Source organism: Schistocerca cancellata, chromosome 4 (genome assembly GCF_023864275.1).
Source record: "Schistocerca cancellata isolate TAMUIC-IGC-003103 chromosome 4, iqSchCanc2.1, whole genome shotgun sequence".
Classification (NCBI taxonomy): domain Eukaryota; kingdom Metazoa; phylum Arthropoda; class Insecta; order Orthoptera; family Acrididae; genus Schistocerca; species Schistocerca cancellata.
The window spans coordinates 193,299,489-193,320,339 of NC_064629.1; the positions used below are offsets into that span (position 1 = coordinate 193,299,489).

At 40.2% G+C, this 20,851-nt stretch overlaps 1 protein-coding gene across 1 annotated transcript in view; it reads left to right on the forward strand.

Annotated features, from left to right (window-relative positions):
* The first annotated feature begins 10,127 nt into the window (after positions 1-10,127).
* The window catches only part of LOC126183257 (rapamycin-insensitive companion of mTOR), a 253,190-nt gene continuing 242,466 nt past the window's right edge, over positions 10,128-20,851 (forward strand). The window contains exons 1-2 of the mRNA XM_049925073.1: positions 10,128-10,515; positions 10,603-10,647. Coding sequence (XP_049781030.1) covers positions 10,455-10,515; positions 10,603-10,647 — 106 coding nt within the window. The 5' untranslated portion in view covers positions 10,128-10,454. The remainder of the gene's footprint in view (positions 10,516-10,602; positions 10,648-20,851) is intronic.

Sequence of the window (20,851 nt, forward strand, 5' to 3'; positions counted from 1 at the left end):
ACTATCAGCATGGCTTTGATATTGGACCTGGCCTGACGAGCTGTGTTTGGTCTTGGAGACCCTTTCCCGATCCATTATGAAGATTAAACCTTGGTCTCAATATCATAGCCGTAGACGCACGTCTCCTAACCGGTTTGACCCTCTTAAGGAACATCTCGTTCTCATTTGCTCAATCCAAAATCTCTTCACAAACTGTGAGACGAATGTCTTTCTGGTCTTGCCTCATGAGCTGTGGTACGAACTTGGCGGCAACTCGATGCATTCCAAGATGCTATGTCAGGATTTCATGAAATGATCCAACTGAAATGTTACATTCTTCTGCAATCTCGCGGGCAGTCAGTCTTCGCTTGGCATGCACAGTTTCGTTGAAGTTCCTGACATGTGCGTCATCGATAGAGGTCAAAGGGCGTCCTGAACTAGGGTCATCTTTAACTTTCGTCCGGTCATTTTTAAACCGTGTCAACCATTCGTAACACCGAGTATGGCTTAAGCACTCATCACCGTAGGTTTCCTGCATCATTTGGTGCGTCTCTGTAAAGATTTTCTTGAGTTTCACGCAAAATTTAATGCAGGCGCGTTGCTCCTCTAATTCTACCATTTCGAAATTTGTGCGACACAACGTTCTGCTCAATACAGCACTGATCAATAACTAACACACATACAACAATGAAACTTCCGGCAGTTACAGATCAAGCACAGTCGTGTGCTGGGATGCCAACCGCATTTCCCTCCAACACAACATTGGCGCGAAATTAGCAATATTCCGGAATTTTTTGAACAGACCTCGTATAGTATGGTTAATCTACATCTACATCATACTTCGCAAGCCACATACTGGTGTGTGGCGGGGGGTACTTTCAGTACCATTATCTGATCCCTCCAACCCTGCTCCACTCGCGAATAGTGCGTGGGAAGAATGATTGTCGGTAAGCCTCTGTATTGGCTCTAATTTCTCGAATTTTCTCCTCTTTGTCAATACGCGAGATGTATGTGGGAGGAAGTAGTATGTTGTCCGACTCCTCCTGAAAAGTGCTGTCCCGAAATTCTTATAGTGAATCTCTCCGTAACGTCTGACAGTGGAGTTTGTTTAACATATCTGTAACGCTTTCTCGCCAGCTAAACAATCATGTGACGAAACGCGCCGCTCTTCGTTGGATCTTCTCTATCTCTCCTATCAGTCCTACCTGATAGGGATCCCATATAGATGAACAATACTCAAGAATCGGGCGAACAAGCACCTTATCAGCCATTTATTTCGTGGATGAGTTACACTTCCTTAAGATTCCTCCGATGAATCTGATCTGGATCTACTTTTCCCAGTATCTGTTTTATATGGTCATTTCACGTAAGGTCACTCTGGATAGTTATGCCTAGATGCAGTAACTAGTAAGAAAAGTTATGATTAAGACCGTTAAGCGGTCTATCATCACCATCAACAAAGAATCACTTGTAATTTCACTGCATTCATGAGACCATGTGCATCTATGTGCAGTTTGAAAGTCACCTATCACACTTGTTGTCTAACACAAAGTGACATTAAAAATTTAAGTTGTTCATTAGCAGCTAGTTATGCATGTGTTTCAACTTTGAAGGACATGACGAACTCCACATTTTCCTTAGGCTGCTTATCAATATACAAGTATGTTTATGTGCTTTTATTGCATAAGTTTCTTTAACACACATTTGGATTGCTGTGGAGGAGGATATCTTAAATAGAGATTTTTCCCTACTGATTCTTACAAAATATCACTCCATAACCGCAAAACTACAGTGACATTCATTTATACTTACTCGAATGTTAATCACACGGAATACAGTTCAGCCTTGTCTGTTAAAGCTTAGTATATACTCTACAGATACAAGATGGAAATAATGTTTGGAATACTGATCAACTACAGCTATGAAAGCTTAGATCCAGGATATATGTGTGTAACAGATGGAAATAGTAAAATCGGAGGAACTGACTTTACCCTGTTATAAATGCAACGTGTTTGGGGTGGATACACTGACATCAAGCCTGGGTATTGTGTCCAAAGATGAATCCACTAGCATTACACCATTGTTTGGGGTGGATCTATCTGTGTTACATCTGGGATATCATCCGAAGATGGATCCACCAGTGTTAACTGTGGGGTAGCACAGGAAGGTGAATCTGTCAACAATAAGTCTGGGATGATGTCCTAAGTCGATCCACCCTTGGTAGGTCAGGAGGGATAGGCAGTAGAGGCCTCTGTGGGAAAACCAACACACAATAGCGTAACTCAGCTACATCTGTGTTTATTATAGGCTAAAGTCAGTTCCTCAAGCATTATTATATCCATTTGTCACATACATATATCCTGAATCTAAGCGCTGACAGCTCCAATTATCAGTGTATTGGACATTATTCCTACCTTGTATCGCTAGAGTATTGATATCTATACTTAGACTGTATTCTGTGTTGTTAATGTTCGAGGAAGTATAAAAGAATGACATCATCATGTTGTGGTCATAGTGTGATATGAGGGTGTACTGAAAAGTAATGCCTCTGAATATTTTATGTGAAAACTGTTAAAGCTTTTTAAATAAAACAATCTTTATTAATATCCTACATCTTTATTCTCTTCATGTCTGTATATTTAATTCCCAGTGTAGTCACCCCGGTGACATACACATTTCTCCCAATGAGAGACCACTTTATTGAAACTCTCACTGTAGAATGGTTAACTTTTTTATGGAACCACAATCTCATCTCTGCTTGCACCATTTCATGTCTATCAAAGTGAAGTCTTCAAAGGTGTTCTTTAAGTTTTGGAAGCAGATGAAAATTAGATGGGCTCAAGTCAAGACTATATGGAGGATGATCAATGACAGTGAACCCAAGGTGCTACATTGTTGCAGATGTTGCGGCTCTCATGTGTGATCTGGGATTGTCATGCTGAAGGAGAACGTGTAGACTCTTCAAATTCGTGCATTCAGTTTTCTGAGGGTCTCCCATGCATCAACATAGTTATGTAACACAAAATCACATTACAGGCTACAATTTGGAGCAGCAGAGGGCTGCAGATTGTATCAGCGAAGTGGGAAAGTCGACCAAGTAATATGTATGACATATAATACCTCAATTGATATTGAGAATATAAGAGTTGGCTTTGGCAGTTAGTATCGTGTGGGATGACATTTGGAAGAAGTACAGTTTGTAGATGCACTAACTGGGTGGAGAATCTGTATCACAGCTGGATTCTAAAGAAACTTGGCATGGTATGCAATAAGAGCATATGAACATACTTTTGCATTACATACAACCTGTGGAAAGTGTAAAAAAATAATAGAGAAAACGAGAAAATGTGGAAAAATGGAAGATATGCAAAATATGTAAAAATATGGAAAATGGAAAGACTGAAAGATGTGGGAAAAACAGAAAAATTAGAAAAATGTGGCAAATATGGAAAAATATGGATACAAAGTGGTAATACAGGATATGTGTGTTCGTACAGAGGGAGTAGTCGAAATTTGTGGCATTGTTGTTGTTGTTGTTGTCTTCAGTCCTAAGACTGGTTTGATGCAGCTCTCCATGCTACTCTATCCTGTGCAAGCTTCTTCATCTCCCAGTACCTACTGCAACCTACATCCTTCTGAATCTGCTTAGTGTATTCATCTCTTGGTCTCCCCCTACGATTTTTACCCTCCACGCTGCCTTCCAATACTAAATTGGTGATCCCTTGATGCCTCAGAACATGTCCTACCAACCGATCCCTTCTTCTGGTCAAGTTGTGCCACAAACTTCTCTTCTCCCCAATCCTATTCAATACTTCCTCATTAGTTATGTGATCTACCCATCTAATCTTCAGCATTCTTCTGCAGCACCACATTTCAAAAGCTTCTATTCTCTTCTTGTCCAAACTATTTACCGTCCATGTTTCACTTCCATACATGGCTACACTCCATACAAATACTTTCAGAAATGACTTCCTGACACTTAAATCTATACTCGATGTTAACAAATTTCTCTTCTTCAGAAACGCTTTTTTTGCCATTGCCAGTCTACATTTTATATCCTCTCTACTTCGACCATCATCAGTTATTTTGCTCCCCAAATAGCAAAACTCCTTTACTACTTTAAGTGTCTCATTTCCTAACCTAATACCCTCAGCATCACCCGACTTGATTCGACTACATTCCATTATCCTCGTTTTGCTTTTGTTGATGTTCATCTTATATCCTCCCTTCAAGACACCATCCATTCCGTTCAACTGCTCTTCCAAGTCCTTTGCTGTCTCTGACAGAATTACAATGTCATCGGCGAACCTCAAAGTTTTTATTTCTTCTCCATGGATTTTAATACCTACTCCGAATTTTTCTTTTGTTTCCTTTACTGCTTGCTCAATATACAGATTGAATAACATTGAGGAGAGGCTACAACCCTGTCTCACTCCCTTCCCAACCGCTGCTTCCCTCTCATGCCCCTCGACTCTTATAACTGCCACCTGGTTTCTGTACAAATTGTAAATAGCCTTTCGCTCCCTGTATTTTACCCCTGCCACCTTTAGAATTTGAAATACAGTATTCCAGTCAACATTGTCAAAAGCTTTCTCTAAGTCTACAAATGCAAGAAACGTAGGTTTGCCTTTCCTTAATCTTTCTTCTAAGATAAGTCGTAAGGTCAGTATTGCCTCACGTGTTCCAGTATTTCTACGGAATCCAAACTGATCTTCCCCGAGGTCGGCTTCTACTAGTTTTTCCATTCGTCTGTAAAGAATTCGTGTTAGTATTTTGCAGCTGTGGCTTATTAAACTGATTGTTCGGTAATTTTCACATCTGTCAACACCTGCTTTCTTTGGGATTGGAATTATTATATTCTTCTTGAAGCCTGAGGGTATTTCGCCTGTTTCATACATCTTGCTCACCAGATGGTAGAGTTTTGTCAGGACTGGCTCTCCCAAGGCCGTCATTAGTTCTACTGGAATGTTGTCTACTCCGGGGGCCTTGTTTCGACTCAGGTCTTTCAGTGCTCTGTCAAACTCTTCACGCAGTATCGTATCTCCCATTTCATCTTCATCTACATCCTCTTCCATTTCCATAATATTGTCCTCAAGTACATCGCCCTTGTATAGACCCTCTATATACTCCTTCCACCTTTCTGCTTTCCCTTCATTGCTTAGAACTGGGTTTCCATCTGAGCTCTTGATGTTCATACAAGTGGTTCTCTTATCTCCAAAGGTCTCTTTAATTTTCCTGTAGGCAGTATCTATCTTACCCCTAGTGAGATAAGCCTCTACATCCTTACATTTGTCCTCTAGCCATGCCTGATTAGCCATTTTGCACTTCCTGTCAATCTCATTTTTGAGACGTTTGTATTCCTTTTTGCCTGCTTCATTTACTGCATTTTTATATTTTCTCCTTTCATCAATTAAATTCAATATTTTTTTCTGTTACCCAAGGATTTCTACTAGCCCTCGTCTTTTTACCTACTTGATCCTCTGCTGCCTTTACTACTTCATCCCTCAAAGCTACCCATGCTTCTTCTACTGTATTTCTTTCCCCCATTCCTGTCAATTGTTCCCTTATGCTCTCCCTGAAACTCTGTACAACCTCTGGTTCTTTCAGTTTATCCAGGTCCCATCTCCTTAAATTCCCACCTTTTTGCAGTTTCTTCAGTTTTAATCTACAGGTCATAACCAATAGATTATGGTCAGAGTCCACATCTGCCCCTGGAAATGTCTTACAATTTAAAACCTGGTTCCTAAATCTCTGTCTTACCATTATATAATCTATCTGATACCTTTTAGTATCTCCAGGCTTCTTGCATGTATACAACCTACTATCATGATTCTTAAACCAAGTGTTAGCTATGATTAAGTTGTGCTCTGTGCAAAATTCTACCAGGCGGATTCCTCTTTCATTTCTTAGCCCCAATCCATATTCACCTACTACGTTTCCTTCTCTCCCTTTTCCTACACTCGAATTCCAATCACCCATGACTATTAAATTTTCGTCTCCCTTCACTATCTGAATAATTTCTTTTATTTCATCATACATTTCTTCAATTTCTTCGTCATCCGCAGAGCTAGTTGGCATATAAACTTGTACTACTGTAGTAGGTGTGGGCTTCGTATCTATCTTGGCCACAATAATGCGTTCACTGTGCTGTTTGTAGTAGCTTACCCGCATTCCTATTTTCCTATTCATTATTAAACCTACTCTTGCATTACCACTATTTGACTTTGTGTTTATAACCCTGTAGTCACCTGACCAGAAGTCTTGTTCCTCCTGCCACCGAACTTCACTAATTCCCACTATATCTAACTTTAACCTATCCATTTCCCTTTTTTAATTTTCTAACCTACCTGCCCGATTAAGGGATCTGACATTCCACGCTCCTATCCGTAGAACGCCAGTTTTCTTTCTCCTGATAATGACATCCTCTTGAGTAGTCCCCGCCCGGAGATCCGAATGGGGGACTATTTTACCTCCGGAATATTTTACCCAAGAAGACGCCATCATCATTTAATCATACAGTAAAGCTGCATGCCCTCGGGAAAAATTACGGCCGTAGTTTCCCCTTGCTTTCAGCCGTTCGCAGTACCAGCACAGCAAGGCCGTTTTGGTTATTGTTACAAGGCCAGATCAGTCAATCATCCAGACTGTTGCCCCTGCAACTACTGAAAAGGCTGCTGCCCCTCTTCAGGAACCACACGTTTGTCTGGCCTCTCAACAGATACCCCTCCGTTGTGGTTGTACCTACGGTACGGCTATCTGTATCGCTGAGGCACGCAAGCCTCCCCACCAACGGCAAGGTCCACGGTTCATGGGGGGGGGGATTTGTGGCATAAGCAGTATAATAGTTGACTCGGGTGTAACCTGGCACCAGAAGTCCATATGTTATCTACAGATATGAAACCAGTTATAACCAGATCAGTACCACAACATACACTGATAACCTACTTATGTCCTTTGCATGAACTACTGCTGGAAGACGTAAAATTTTCCTGGAACAGGGTGCCAGAAAGATCTTTCCTTGTTGTTAAAAAGATGCTAAAATATTCTCCAGTCCTAATATTGTATAATGAGAATGTCAATACAGAACATCACACTAACGCTAGAAGTTGTGGTACAGATGCAATGCTTGTGCTTCCAGAGTACTCTTGCGGTCAGAGAAGAACCACTCTGCAACCGAAAAAGTAGTAGTAGTAGTTGTTGTTGTTGGTGTTGTGCCTTGTATTTGTTTGGGCCATCAACAAGTTCTGGTCTTATTTATTTGACAAACAATTCACGAACGTGATGGACCACAATTCTCAATGTTGATTGAGTAGGCTGAAGGATCTGTCATGTCGACTGTTGAGAAGGGCACTGTGGCTTCAAGAATATAATGTCACAGTGACATACAAAATCTGATACAAAAACAAGGGTGCTGAGTACCTTTGAAGCGGTCATGTCACGGAAAATAGCAGCACAGACGAAAACCCAGTCATTTCTGCATTAAATGACATTGCTGTTGAAGAAATGGAAGATCTAGCACTGCTGAAAACCATAGAAGTCTTGAAGAACCAGGAGCCAACCAAATGAGAACTCCAGTAATTAACGGAACTATGTATAAGAGGAACTATGATGCGATGTGCTGGAAATGGTAGCTCATAATCCCAGCTCATCTACAACCAGCTACCCTGAGTTTTTCCATATTATCATTTGGGTTTATGAACATTCTGCTCAGAATCAGATCCAGATATCACTTGGACAGTGCCAATCCATTAGACACTATGTGAGCCACTGTAAGGCCCAGTGACAGAAGCACATGGCAACCTCTTTGGGAGGTTCTCGAAGATGACAAACAGGAATCAATGGATAATCTGAGCGTGGAAACGTATTCCAGTCAAGACTAGTACAGTATCGGATGTAATTTCACATTTCGACATTACCCACAGAATGCCACCTATAAACGAATAGTTTCTCAGAACATGTCAGTAAGACCTTGATGGGTATGCTGTTGATGTCTAATGACATTCACGTACTACTGAGCGAAGTAAGACACTAAAAGCTCCACATAGTTCTTTCTGCTTCATGGTTGTGAGGCGGAAAAAACAGTGAATAAACTATTCCTGTCTGAACTGGACGGTACTCAGGACGACTACGTGAAGCGCCTCTTTATCAGGAACAAATAAGCAAGACAGCTGGCTCGCATATGACCACTGGACACCCAGGAGGAAGACTGAGAGCCATGTAATGCCAAGCATCAGCCATTGAGATACAGATTGCTATAATCTGCTTTGGACCGTTTGATACCTTCGTCATTTTCTGGACGTCACATATGACGTTGAGGATTATGACCCTTCACTAAGAAGATAAGAGTCCAGTGACGTCATACATGTCATCCATATGAAGTCATACTCCAGTCCAGAGGCGCAGGTCGACGATGGGGACTTTTCGTTCTAGGAGCTGAAGAACCATTTGACGACTGCAAAGATGGGATGGGCTACCTTCGGTGTTCGTCAACACGAATAGAACGCGAGGATCTGCCAGCGCTGCCATACAGAGAACCATCAACAAGATCTAGATCGAGTGGGCTGCAGTTGGCTCTAATGAGAACTTCTGATACAGCGGGTCGGTGTTTGGCTAGAAAGACAGCAATGCTGAAAACTGTGTTGCACGCATTGTCACATAGCAGTTAGTGCTGCTGGCTGAGATGTGAGGAATCGCCAGTTCACAACTGACCTCTTTCAGTTTTTGTTAGTATCTTGGAAGTTTCTCTAAATTTCTTATAGTTGTAATGTTTGTATATTTTGGAATATTCGGTGTTTTTATAAATAGTAGCACTCTCCATCCAGGAGTTCAGTTCTGTTGTGGCTGTACTTTAGTGGTCGTAATAAATGTAAGTTCAGTGTTTACGTGTTGTGCTTCATCCATGACTCTGATTTCTGATTTTAACTCGTCTCTGGTTACCACATGACAATATTTATGGAGCTAGTGACCCTTTTGTATAACTTATAAACGACTAGTTGGAACGACATAAAACGACTATCGTAATTCATATGTAAAATTGTCACAGTATGAAATTTTTTTGAAGATCTGCTTCGGCTAAAAGAAACACGTTGGTGGCAAAGTTTGGTTGTGAAACAAGGCAAAGGGAATAGTAACTTTGGAAAAACAAAACTGGGCTTGGTTGATAGCTACTTGGCGACTGACATGCGGCGAATGCGGAATACTTTTTGTTTTATTGAGTTTCTCTACAGATATTTGGAGAACTCATGCGCAGTGTATTTTCAACGCAAATACTCCCACTCCACTGCCTATTCTGATGATCATGTGAGCTTGCCAGTTGCAGCCACAGGCTGAGGCATAAGGCCCTTCCCAAAAACATAAAACTTTTATATTAATTATTGACTAAAGCGCTGACCAAACCAAATATCGGAGCAGAATTTTTCTCTGAAAATTATCTGTGCTTTTCGACGTCTTCGTAACCATCGAAATGTCACCCGGTACCGGTGTACTACAAAGAGAATTTTCACTCGCCCAAAAAACATGACAGATTTGTATTCCAGAAAATATCAGTTTCATGTGGTTTGTTTCTGACTGAACATTCAGGTGGAAGATTTTCATATTTATTCCTTCCTGTATCCAAACAAATACAGTACTCACGCTGTGTCTATGTAATTTTATATAGGGCATAATGCTCCGCCTTAAACTCAATTATACCAGTTCATCGTTACCCACGGATGTTTCTGGGGGGTTTTTCTACGTGGCGATACCAGTACAGAAATGGAAATAACGTCCCAAGTAAATCTGAAATCCATCGTTCCACTCTCAGCTCATCTGAATTTAGTAGAACATGCTTTAATTTATACGACATGTCCATTTTGACAGGATATGGAATGTGCACAAATAAGAAAGTGTATCAAAGATCATTAGTAGTATAAAGACGCAATAGTAATTGATGTGTTGAGTCTCCGGTCCTTCTCTGTCCTTAGTGTTCAGAAAAGTCATATTTTAATGTATGCAGCTTCATATTTGCAATTCTGCCCTTACATATTTCTCTGTCAAAATACGCAATCGTAATTTTGACTGCAATGTCACGAAATGTCCTTTTTCATTATAGAACAGTATCGGCCTTTTTTTTTTGTTGATGTAGTGTATCAGGTGTAGACAGGTGGCTGCAAATAATATCTTTGCGTACGTTCACTACCGTCTAACTGCCCTAATTTAAAATTAGTTGAATTACCGCTTAATGCTATACAGCACATCCCATACAATGTGATAATAAAAACTGATGTGATGTAGTGATTTGATTCTTTTGGAGCGGCCTGCGATTTGTATTGTCACTCTAGGTTGTAGGAACTTTGGTTAAATTTGTATTGGTACAATTGAAGATCGTGACTTGTCAGTGTAGTGCTCTGACAGTAGTTGAATGAAATCCGTAATAAAATACGATGTATGCCATCGTGTTTGGGGTTTCTCATTGTCCTTTACATATGTAGTAAAGGATGGCAATCGCAAGTTGGATGTTAAGAGGGAGGAGTTCGCGTGCTGGCCGTTCCATACGCAGTGAGTGAGGTTGCGAGTGTCTCCTTTCAGGCTACAGTATATTAAAGATCGCCAAGTAGTTCACTTTTATTTTTTTTCAAATTTCAGGTCCACAGGATAGTGAAGACGATGTGCAGATCGACTTCTCCAGAGGTCAGTGAAAGCAGCAAATTTTAGACACATTACGATGTAGTGTTTTGGATTTTTGCTTACACAAGACTTGTAAATAAATATTGTAAGGAATTTATTATTGGAAAAATTTGACGCGTCGAGTGTACGATGATTTGCTCATATTGCGGTAATAAGAAAGTACATATCACGCTGTAGGCCTATAGTTTCCCAGTGGAAAGTTATTGTTTATAGGTATGCCACTGACTGACAGGTAGCAATGTTTTCCCTAAAAGTGTTTGGCAACACTTGTTATAATAACAATATTGTTAAACTCCCAACAACTATATTACATTTAGACGAAGATTCCCGATTTCCACTTAATATTGGGACTTTGTATATGGAGCGTCGGTATTTAAATGAAGGATGTGTATAACAAGAGCTGGAGTGATTGAAGTTCAAATACTTATTCAGCCATTAATTAATTAAATGTTTTTGTTTGTTTTGTAGTATTAAGTGCTTGTTTTGTAATAAAAGACATTATTCTGGTCGTATCCATGAAATTTCTAGTAGTGAAGCTGAAGTATTAACAAAGTCTTCTACTTTATTTAAGCCCCTTACGTTAATGAATATGACCATCATTGCACATATAAACAATAGTTAGGTAATTTTAGTTTTCGTTTTTCATTCATGTTGCAGCGGTGGAGAAGGTATAATATTCGGAAAGTGATGTTGAAAACAGTTATTAATTCACATTTTATTATACTTTTTGTGTTATAATTGTGCCAGACTTGCTTGGAGTAACACACATTTCTAATTTTATGCTGTGGACAGTATTATGTCACCTGTGTTTCAGTGCTCAAACAAATGGTTACTTCGTCATCAAAACTTTGATGTTAGCCATAAGAGAGATATAAAACTTAATAACTGTGCTAATGATGCAAGTAATAAATTTCTTTGAAGCAGTTGAAGTGATTAAACTTTGCGTCAGTGGGAGAGCTCAGTATCTTTTAGATTGTCGGACTGAGAATTGTCTGTTTCAAAGTGTGATCAGCTTGTCATATATGTCTGTATACAACTATATACAAAATGTTTATTCTACATTCTTGACTGCATGTTAATTGCAATTAATATAGATTTAATTATCTTAGTAGCTTATCTTACATCTGTCCATAATGTACTTCAGGCCTTGGTTGAATACTTGCAGTATACACAAATCATAGCTTATTTATGAACTTCATATTACATATGTGTTGAAGTAGACCACCATACATTACTTTAGCATAGACAAATAATTTTCATGTCTAATTAATTTTCTGTAACAGAGATTATTAAAAGTAAATGAAGTTTTTCGCTCTGACTTTTTCTTCCTCCTGTCTACAGCAAGAAAAATCAATTACGAAATAAGTAGAAACATTTTAAAAATGATAGAAATTTCTGGAGACACACCAGGTTAATCTTAGAGAGTACAATTAAGAATAATTGAGGTATTTGTACATGTTCATCAAACTACAGTTCAAGAATTTTGTAGCTGATATTATAGTGTGTGAAATGGAAGATACCAGCTGCCACCACCTTTTTTTAAAGTGCCACTTGCTTCCTGTGTTACCTGTTCTTAGGTATACAGGTGTACGAGGATGTATGTGCTGTGCTGCTCGAAACACCAACTGCAATCTGTCCGTCACAAAGTTAGTTTGAGCTTACTTCCTCCCGTATACAGCCCCACAGGGTGTTTAGAAAGTGTCCTTTATTCTTACTGTCATAAGTACTGGCCAACACTTCGGAAGAAAACACACTATGTATTGAGAAACAAATACTTGAGATTGACTCATTCTGTGCTGTTACAGCAATTTTTCTGTTTACACAGTAAGAGCTGCTCAGTGTGTTTACCACTCATTCTTATACATCCTTCACCCTTCAAAGAATCACACCAAGGATTTTGTGTATTGTTGGGCATATGCTCCTGCAACATGGTCGTTGTTGATGGATATGGGATCCAGCAATGGCATTAGAGGACATCACAGTAAGATCAAAGATATTACAGTCAGATGAATGTGGAGCTGGATTTTCGATCAGTTCAAGACTCATCAAACACTAGTTATATACTGTTGTATGAGGGAAATGGTAACATTCTCCATTAGTGCAAGCAGTTTATACTCAGAAAAGGCAGTGATAAACCTCACCCGTCAATGTGCCAGCTAAACTGAATGGTCTTACTTTTATTGAGTCACCAGTAGTTCCTGCTCATGCACTAAAACTAAGTGAATATGATGCCTTGCTTCCACAATTACTCGAGTCCTGTTCTGTGTGATTCCCAACTTATATGTAAATGAAATGCAAGCTGTGAATGATGGTTCTCCATTGCTCCATCTTAGAATCCGTTGGCAGAAGTGTGATTGCGCATGAATATCTTGTGTGCTAAGTACTAGAACATGCTATAAGAGAAATGGAGAAAGTAACTGCTCATGCAGATGTGTCTGTACGTGAGCCTGGGTTATGTATTCAGCAGCTTCAACACTTTGCTTAGTTGTTTTAGGATTAAATTCTTCTCATTGCAACGCTAGCTCCTCCACATTTCCTAAATTGTAGAGTAATACCATACCTCCTGTCTCCTGTGTGGAATAATAAGTTTCCATTTTGATGTTTGTATTATTTCCACCCCATAGAACAACTAATTTGTCCTGATGCCAGCACATCCTCAAAATACACATGGAATGGCTGATGTATATAGGTGTGTATATGGTTAACTGAAGCTACTGATACTGGATTTTGGCTTTGTACCTTGACGTTATGATGTAGAGTGTGAACTCGTAAATTCGGTAAAAGGAAGAGAACAAAACACTTGGCAGTATTTCCTTTTTTTATACAGGGTGTTACAAAAAGGTACGGCCAAACTTTCAGGAAACATTCCTCACACACAAATAAAGAAAAGATGTTATGTGGACATGTGTCCAGAAACGCTTAATTTCCATGTTAGAGCTCATTTTAGTTTCGTCAGAATGTACTGTACTTCCTTGATTCACCGCCAGTTGGCCCAATTGAAGGAAAGTAATGTTGACTTCGGTGCTTGTGTTGACGTGTGACTCATTGCTCTACAGTACTAGCATCAAGCACATCAGTACGTATCATCAACAGGTTAGTGTTCATCACGAACGTGGTTTTGCAGTCAGTGCAATGTGTACAAATGTGGAGTTGGCAGATGCTCATTTGATGTATGGATTAGCGCGGGCCAATAGCCGTGGCGCGGTACGTTTGTATCAAGACAGATTTCCAGAACGAAGGTGTCCTGACAGGAAGACGTTCGAAGCAATTGATCGGCGTCTTAGGGAGCACGGAACATTCCAGCCTATGACTCGCGACTGGGGAAGACCTAGAACGACGAGGACAACTGCAATGGACGAGGCAATTCTTCGTGCAGTTGACGATAACCCTAATGTCAGCGTCAGAGAAGTTGCGTCTGTACAAGGTAACGTTGACCACGTCACTGTATGGAGAGTGCTACGGGAGAACCAGTTGTTTCCGTACCATGTACAGTGTGTGCAGGCACTATCAGCAGCTGATTGGCCTCCACAGATACACTTCTGCAAATGGTTCATCCAACAATGTGTCAATCCTCATTTCAGTGCAAATGTTCTCTTTACGGATGAGGCTTCATTCCAACATGATCAAATTGTAAATTTTCACAATCAACATGTGTGGCCTGACGAGAATCCGCACGCAATTGTGCAATCACGTCATCAACACAGATTTTCTGTGAACGTTTTGGCAGGCATTGTTGGTGATGTCTTGATTGTACCTCATGTTCTTCCACCTACGCTCAATGGAGCATGTTATCACGATTTCATACGGGATACTCAACCTGTGCGTGCCTTTACAAGTATGACACAACATGTGGTTGATGCACGATGGAGCTCCTGCACATTTCAGTCAAAGTGTTAGTACGCTTCTCAACAACAGATTCGGTGACTGATGGATTGGTAGAGGCGGACCAATTCCATGGCCTCCACGCTCTCCTGACCTGAACCCTCTTGACTTTCATTTATGGGGGCATTTGAAAGCTCTTGTCTACGCAACCCCGGTACCAAATGTAGAGACTCTTCATGCTCGCATTGTGGACGGCTGTGATACAATACACCATTCTCCAGGGCTGCATCAGGGATTCCATGTGATGGAGGGTGGATGCATGTATCCTCGCTAACGGAGGACATTTTGAACATTTCCTGTAACAAATTGTTTGAAGTCACGCTGGTACGTTCTGTTGGTGCGTGTTTCCATTCCATGATTAATGTGATTTGAAGAGAAAGTAAGCATTTCCGGACACATGTCCACATAACATATTTTCTTTCTTTGTGTGTGAGGAATGTTTCCTGGAAGTTTGGCCATACCTTTTTGTAACACCCTGTATATAGGTTGGATTGAACTTTTTGTAACACCCTGTATATAGGTTGGATTGAAAGGTGCCAGTCTGATTTGTGAGTTGGTCAAGCTAATAAATGTGAATGTATAATCTTAGTTGTGGTGAAGTACCGATTTGTAGCATATCCTGAGGGCTATCTTAGGGTGAAATGTGGCAAAGTGGTATCAAAGGATGTGGTTAATCTGTATGTGTTGTGTGTCCAACAGAATCACAGTCATGATTTAAGTACGGAGACACACACAACCAATAATCAATCACTGTCATCATAAGGACCGACTGCTAACAATTGTCAGCACAAGTGAAATGATCTGTTATCTCAACAGACATTTCCAGACAAATGTTTGTAGGACTTTTCATTTTGACCAGTACCTGTAAGAATATAGAACACTTTAACATCGTGCCTACATTTCACACAATGATTAATGACAATTTTACTCCAGTGCAGAATGCATGAGTAGAATAGTAAAGGATAGAAATGGTTGTACCCTCCACTACACACCGTAAGGTGTCTTACAGAGAATATATCTAGATAATAAAAACTGACAGACACCTAAGCCAATGTGTGTTTTTGTGTTCCACATTTTTGGGTCAAGGAAAAAAAATGTCTAATTTGATCTTCTTACAAAAAACTGCCAGTATTCAAAGTCCTTTTAAATATGGAAATTGTACATTTGAAAATGTCCTGTCATGCATTTTACATTGAATGCATACAGGTTTACTGGACATGGCTTTTTAGCCTAAGTTACATGTGGAGAGAGAAATATCTTGGGGCTGGTCTTTGATACTCTTATTGACCCAAAATCTTTCATTCCCTTGTAGTGTACCCATCACAGTGTAATTTTTTGGTTTTAAATGCTCCATACTCATTCTTCAAAACTCAGTCATATTCTCAGGCCTTAAAAATGTTGAGCATGGATCCTTTTATTTGGGAAGTGGAATGTACAGTTCAACTTTTATTGCATAAAACTTGCTATTGAAGCCTTTTACATTGCAAAATTCAGTAGCTTCAGATGGGAGAAAACAACATTGTAAGTTTCTGTCTTTGCCAATGGTACATGCTGCTTAGCTCAAGTTCTCCTATTGTTGTAATTCCAAGCATTTTGTGTTGCTGTATGTGCCCTTATTTAAGGCTGAAGCAGTGTGTATTTACTTGCTGCCCTATTATAATCTTTTAGGTGCTCCCTGGTGGAAATTATTTGGGAAGACCCTCTGTTAATGCTTTTAAGACTATATGGTACATATAATGTGCTATGAAGCTATAATTTGACCTGCTTCAGGACAGATTATTGGGTCTGTATCTGCTCCATTCTAGGCATATGCTCACTTCTGCACACTAATGTAACCATGTCTTTTCATTGCTTTTATTTTTTTTCCAACTCTTGAGTAGGAGTTCATTAATGCCTTGTTATTCTTTGTTCATCTTGAACTGAGTGGTGATTGAAAAGTGTGGCCAAAAAATGATGCCAAATAATGTTTGCCTCTATTCTTGCCTGCAGCCTGTTTATATAAAAAAAACTTGTGCCGTGAATGACTGAATGGGGGTTTCATATCAGAAGTCAGAATGATTCTTGTGCATGATAAGAACCAACTAATTCTGCTCCTCCCTGTGGAAAATGAGTAAGTTCAGGAATGATGGAAAATCAAAGCAATGGTCTCAATAGGGCATTCTATATGTTGTTGCAAAGGAACACATCAGAGGGAGAGGGAGGTGGGGGAGGGGGTGTTCAGCACGTCTGTTGTCACATTCTCTTTATGTCTGTAACCACTGAACTACAAGCAGCCGCAAACTGTGTCCATGTGGATTTGTGTGCTCTTTTTTTTAACTGCTATACTGCCATCTCTCATCTCCCACAGGGGATGACTCATAGAGGCTTGTCATTATCAGAAAACATGTACATGCTTAGTGAAGATCAACACACTTCATCTCAGCAATATGGTTAACCGCAGAGGATAATCTTTTGCTGTTTTCCTATCATTTGAACCTGTTTGGTGGTAGGTGGCTGTTGACCTGCACTCCAGTGAGCATTTCCTTATGTCAGTATATTTCCTCCATGACCTGCTTGTATAGCTTAATTTGCAGCACTTGCAGGACTGAGGTGAGCCAGATGTGTATTGTCTCTCCACACCAGCTTAGCAACCATTGACTTGTTAGTGTATTGCGTGACTGTAATTTTCATGTTAGATTAAATACAGTTCGTTCTGTACACTTGCAGTGGGGAGATCCTTGACAATGTGGAATGTGTCAGAAAAACAGAAATACATATTTTAAAAAATCTGATGTGATAGTATTGTTTCTAAAAATCCTGAAGAATGCTGGTTCACAAGGGTATGGGAAGTAAGTTTTTTTCCCCATTTTCTCATATACAAATTGATTTAAAAGTGTACCATAAACATTGTAATGCATAAATTGTTTTTTAGGCTACTGCAGGAAGCATCATCAAAACAAAAGTAGGTTACAAGCCTCCTTATACAGATTGCATTACTTCACTGAAACTGTGCCAAAATCAGATATTACAAAACATTCATGTTATGTAATAGTGTTAATAACACAGGGCTGTGAAACTAAATTTTTGTCCAAGGCCTTTAATGCTGAAGGATGATTTTTATTAATTGCTTGAAGAATGTGAAGACACAATATTAATACATTTTAATATATATAGTAATACAGACCCATCTTTACTAGTAACATCGACCTAATCACACATTCCAAGTGTTACAGAGACACTGCACTTTTATAGTACTGCTTCATCTTAATATTGAAATTTTGTCTTCGAGATTTTCTTCTATGCTGTAGCTCCACATTATCTCATTTTAGAGGCCAAAGTAGTCAGCCATCATCCCTCCATCCCACCTGCCTTGATAATGTGATTCAATTTTTTTTGTTAGCCCTTTTGCCATGTTCTTTGCTAACATCTCTGAGATTGTCAGGGAAAAAGTCAAGATGGTTAGGAAAAAAAATGAATTTTAAGGTTCATATTTTTCAAAGCTGTTATATTTTCCACCATGGCTTTGAAACCTGGGTGTTCCCTATTACTTAATAAATTGGCAGCCACGTTCATAAATTCTGTCAAAGCCAGTTGTTCTTCTTGTGTTAGTACATTTTTATATACTTCATCTTTTATCAAACTTCAAAAGTTTGGTCCCAGAAATAGTAGTCCCTTGAGTTTAGCCTCAGACAGAAATGAAAATTTGGAACTTTTGGACTTAAAACAATCACCATCTTCAGGCAGTGCTTTGACACACTGATTTGTGATTCACAGTTTAATATGAAGAGGCAGCAGAATGATTTTCTCTCATATCACCAGAGATTGTCTAATCACATTTTTCTCCCTAGGATTCATTGTTGGTCTGATAGACCATTCTAGTCTACTCCAATGCAATTCATAGGCACGACTATCCCAGAGGCACAGGAAACAAGGAAACTTTGTAAAGCCTGACTGTTGTCCAAGCAGCATTCCTATTAGTTAAAGGTCTCCACATACAACCCATTAGTGTTTTGAATAGCATAATGCCTTCAGCAGGATCTCCGTATTTTCATAGGTTTCTTTTACAGTGCACAGAATATGCTGCTGACACTGTCATGCTTATCTTCAGTACGTAGAAGTATGGGTGTGAGGCCTCTTGTGTTAGAATCTATAAATATCCTCCATTCATTCATGTTGTATGTCTCACCATATCTGGATAACAAACCATCAATGCTCTTACAATAAACAAGAGACCCAGATCTCCTTACAAGTCATTCAGTTCTTGTGTAAACTGCTCTTGTCCTTTTGTGGGTGTCGAGTCAGCAGGATATGTAATTTCACTTGACGTTTGGCTTTTGGGGCACTCAACTGCACGGTCATCAGCGCCCATACAGAGTTCCAACTTTTACACAGTCCATTCTAGATACTGTCATGGATGATGATGATGATGATGATAACAACAACAACACAAACACCCAGTCCCCGGTTAGAGAAAATCCCCAACCCAGCCAGGAATCGAACCCGGGACCTTGTGATCCAGAGGCAGCAAAGCTAGCCACTAGACCACAAGCTGTGGGCAGTTTCACTTTATGATAATGATTCTAAGTAGTGGGCGGGTCGGCACAAGGATGTTAGAACCATGTGGTATGGGTCTTATGGCTGCTTTTAGGTTTGGATAAACAATTTCTTTCATTCTGTTCTTGCTATGCCTGCCAGCTTTCACCATACAAAAACAGCAGTCATCTACATGGTTTTCTTGTTCTCTCGATACCATTGGAATCTGGAAAAGTAAAGATATCTGTTTACCTTTTCTCCATATCCTCAAACTTGCAACAAGACAGGTATGCTTTTTTAGCACATGAGATTATGTTCTCTCTCTTGCTTTTGAGAGTCAGAGTTGCAGATGTAATAAAACACATCAGGGTCATTCACATATGATCTTCTTGATAAAGTTGCCATTATTAGGCTGATTTGAAATAACCTGGTGATACTGACACACACAAATTTGACTTAAAGTTAATACTCAGATGATTTGTTTATTTGTAGAGTCTGAAATCCTTAGCATGACTTGGTGAGTCACCTGAAAGTATGATACTTCGTCATCGTGGAATGAAAGTAATTAAATTATTCCAGATTTCTTTTTACACTACTGGCCATTAAAATTGCTACACCAAGAAGAAAAGCAGATGATAAACGGGTATTCATTGGACATATATATTATACTAGAACTGACATGTGATTACATTTTCACGCAATTTGGGTCCATAGATCCTGAGAAATCAGTACCCAGAACAACCACCTCTGGCCGTTCAAATGGTTCAAATAGCTCTGAGCACTATGAGACTTAACTTCTAAGGTCATCAGTCCCCTAGAACTTAGAACTACTTAAACCTAACTAACCTAAGGACATCACACACATCCATGCCCGAGGCAGGATTCGAACCTGCGGCCGTAGCGGCCGCGCGGTTCCAGACTGTAGCGCCTTTAACCGCTTGGCCACCACGCCTCTGGCCGTAATAACGGCCTTGATATGCCTGGGCATTGAGTCAAACAGAGCTTGGATGGCGTGTAAAAGTACAGCTGCCCATGCAGCTTCAACACGATACCACAGTTCATCAAGAGTAGTGACTGGCGTATTGTGACGAGCCAGTTGCTCGCCACCATTGACCAGACGTTTTCAATTGGTGAGAGATCTGGAGAATGTGCTGGATAGGGCAGCAGTCGAACATTTTCTGTATCCAGAAAGGCCCGTACAGGACCTGCAACATGCGGTCGTGCATTATCCTGCTGAAATATATGGTTTCGCATGGATCGAATGAAGGGTAGGGCCATGGGTCGTAACACATCTGAAGTGTAACATCTACTGTTCAAAGTGCCGTCAATGCGAACAAGAGGTGACCGAGACGTGTAACCAATGGCACCCCATACCATCACACCGGGTGATACGCCAGTATGGCGATGACGAATACACCCTTCCAATGTGCGTTCACCACAATGTTGCCAAACACGGACGTGACCATCATGATGCTGTAAACAGAACCTGGATTCATCAAAAAAAAATGACATTGTGCCATTCGTGCACCCAGGTTTGTCGTTGAGTACACCATCGCAGACGCTCCTGTCTGTGATACAGCATCAAGAGTAACTGCAGCCATGGTCTCCGAGCTGATAGTCCATGCTTCTACAAACATCGTCGAACTGTTCGTGCAGATGGTTGTTGTCTTGCAAACGTCCCCATCTGTTGACTCAGGGATTGAGACGTGGCTGCACGATCAGTTGCAGCCATGAGGATAAGATGCCTGTCATCTCGACTGCGAGTGATACGAGGCCATTGGGATCGAGCACGGCTTTCCGTATTACTCTCCAG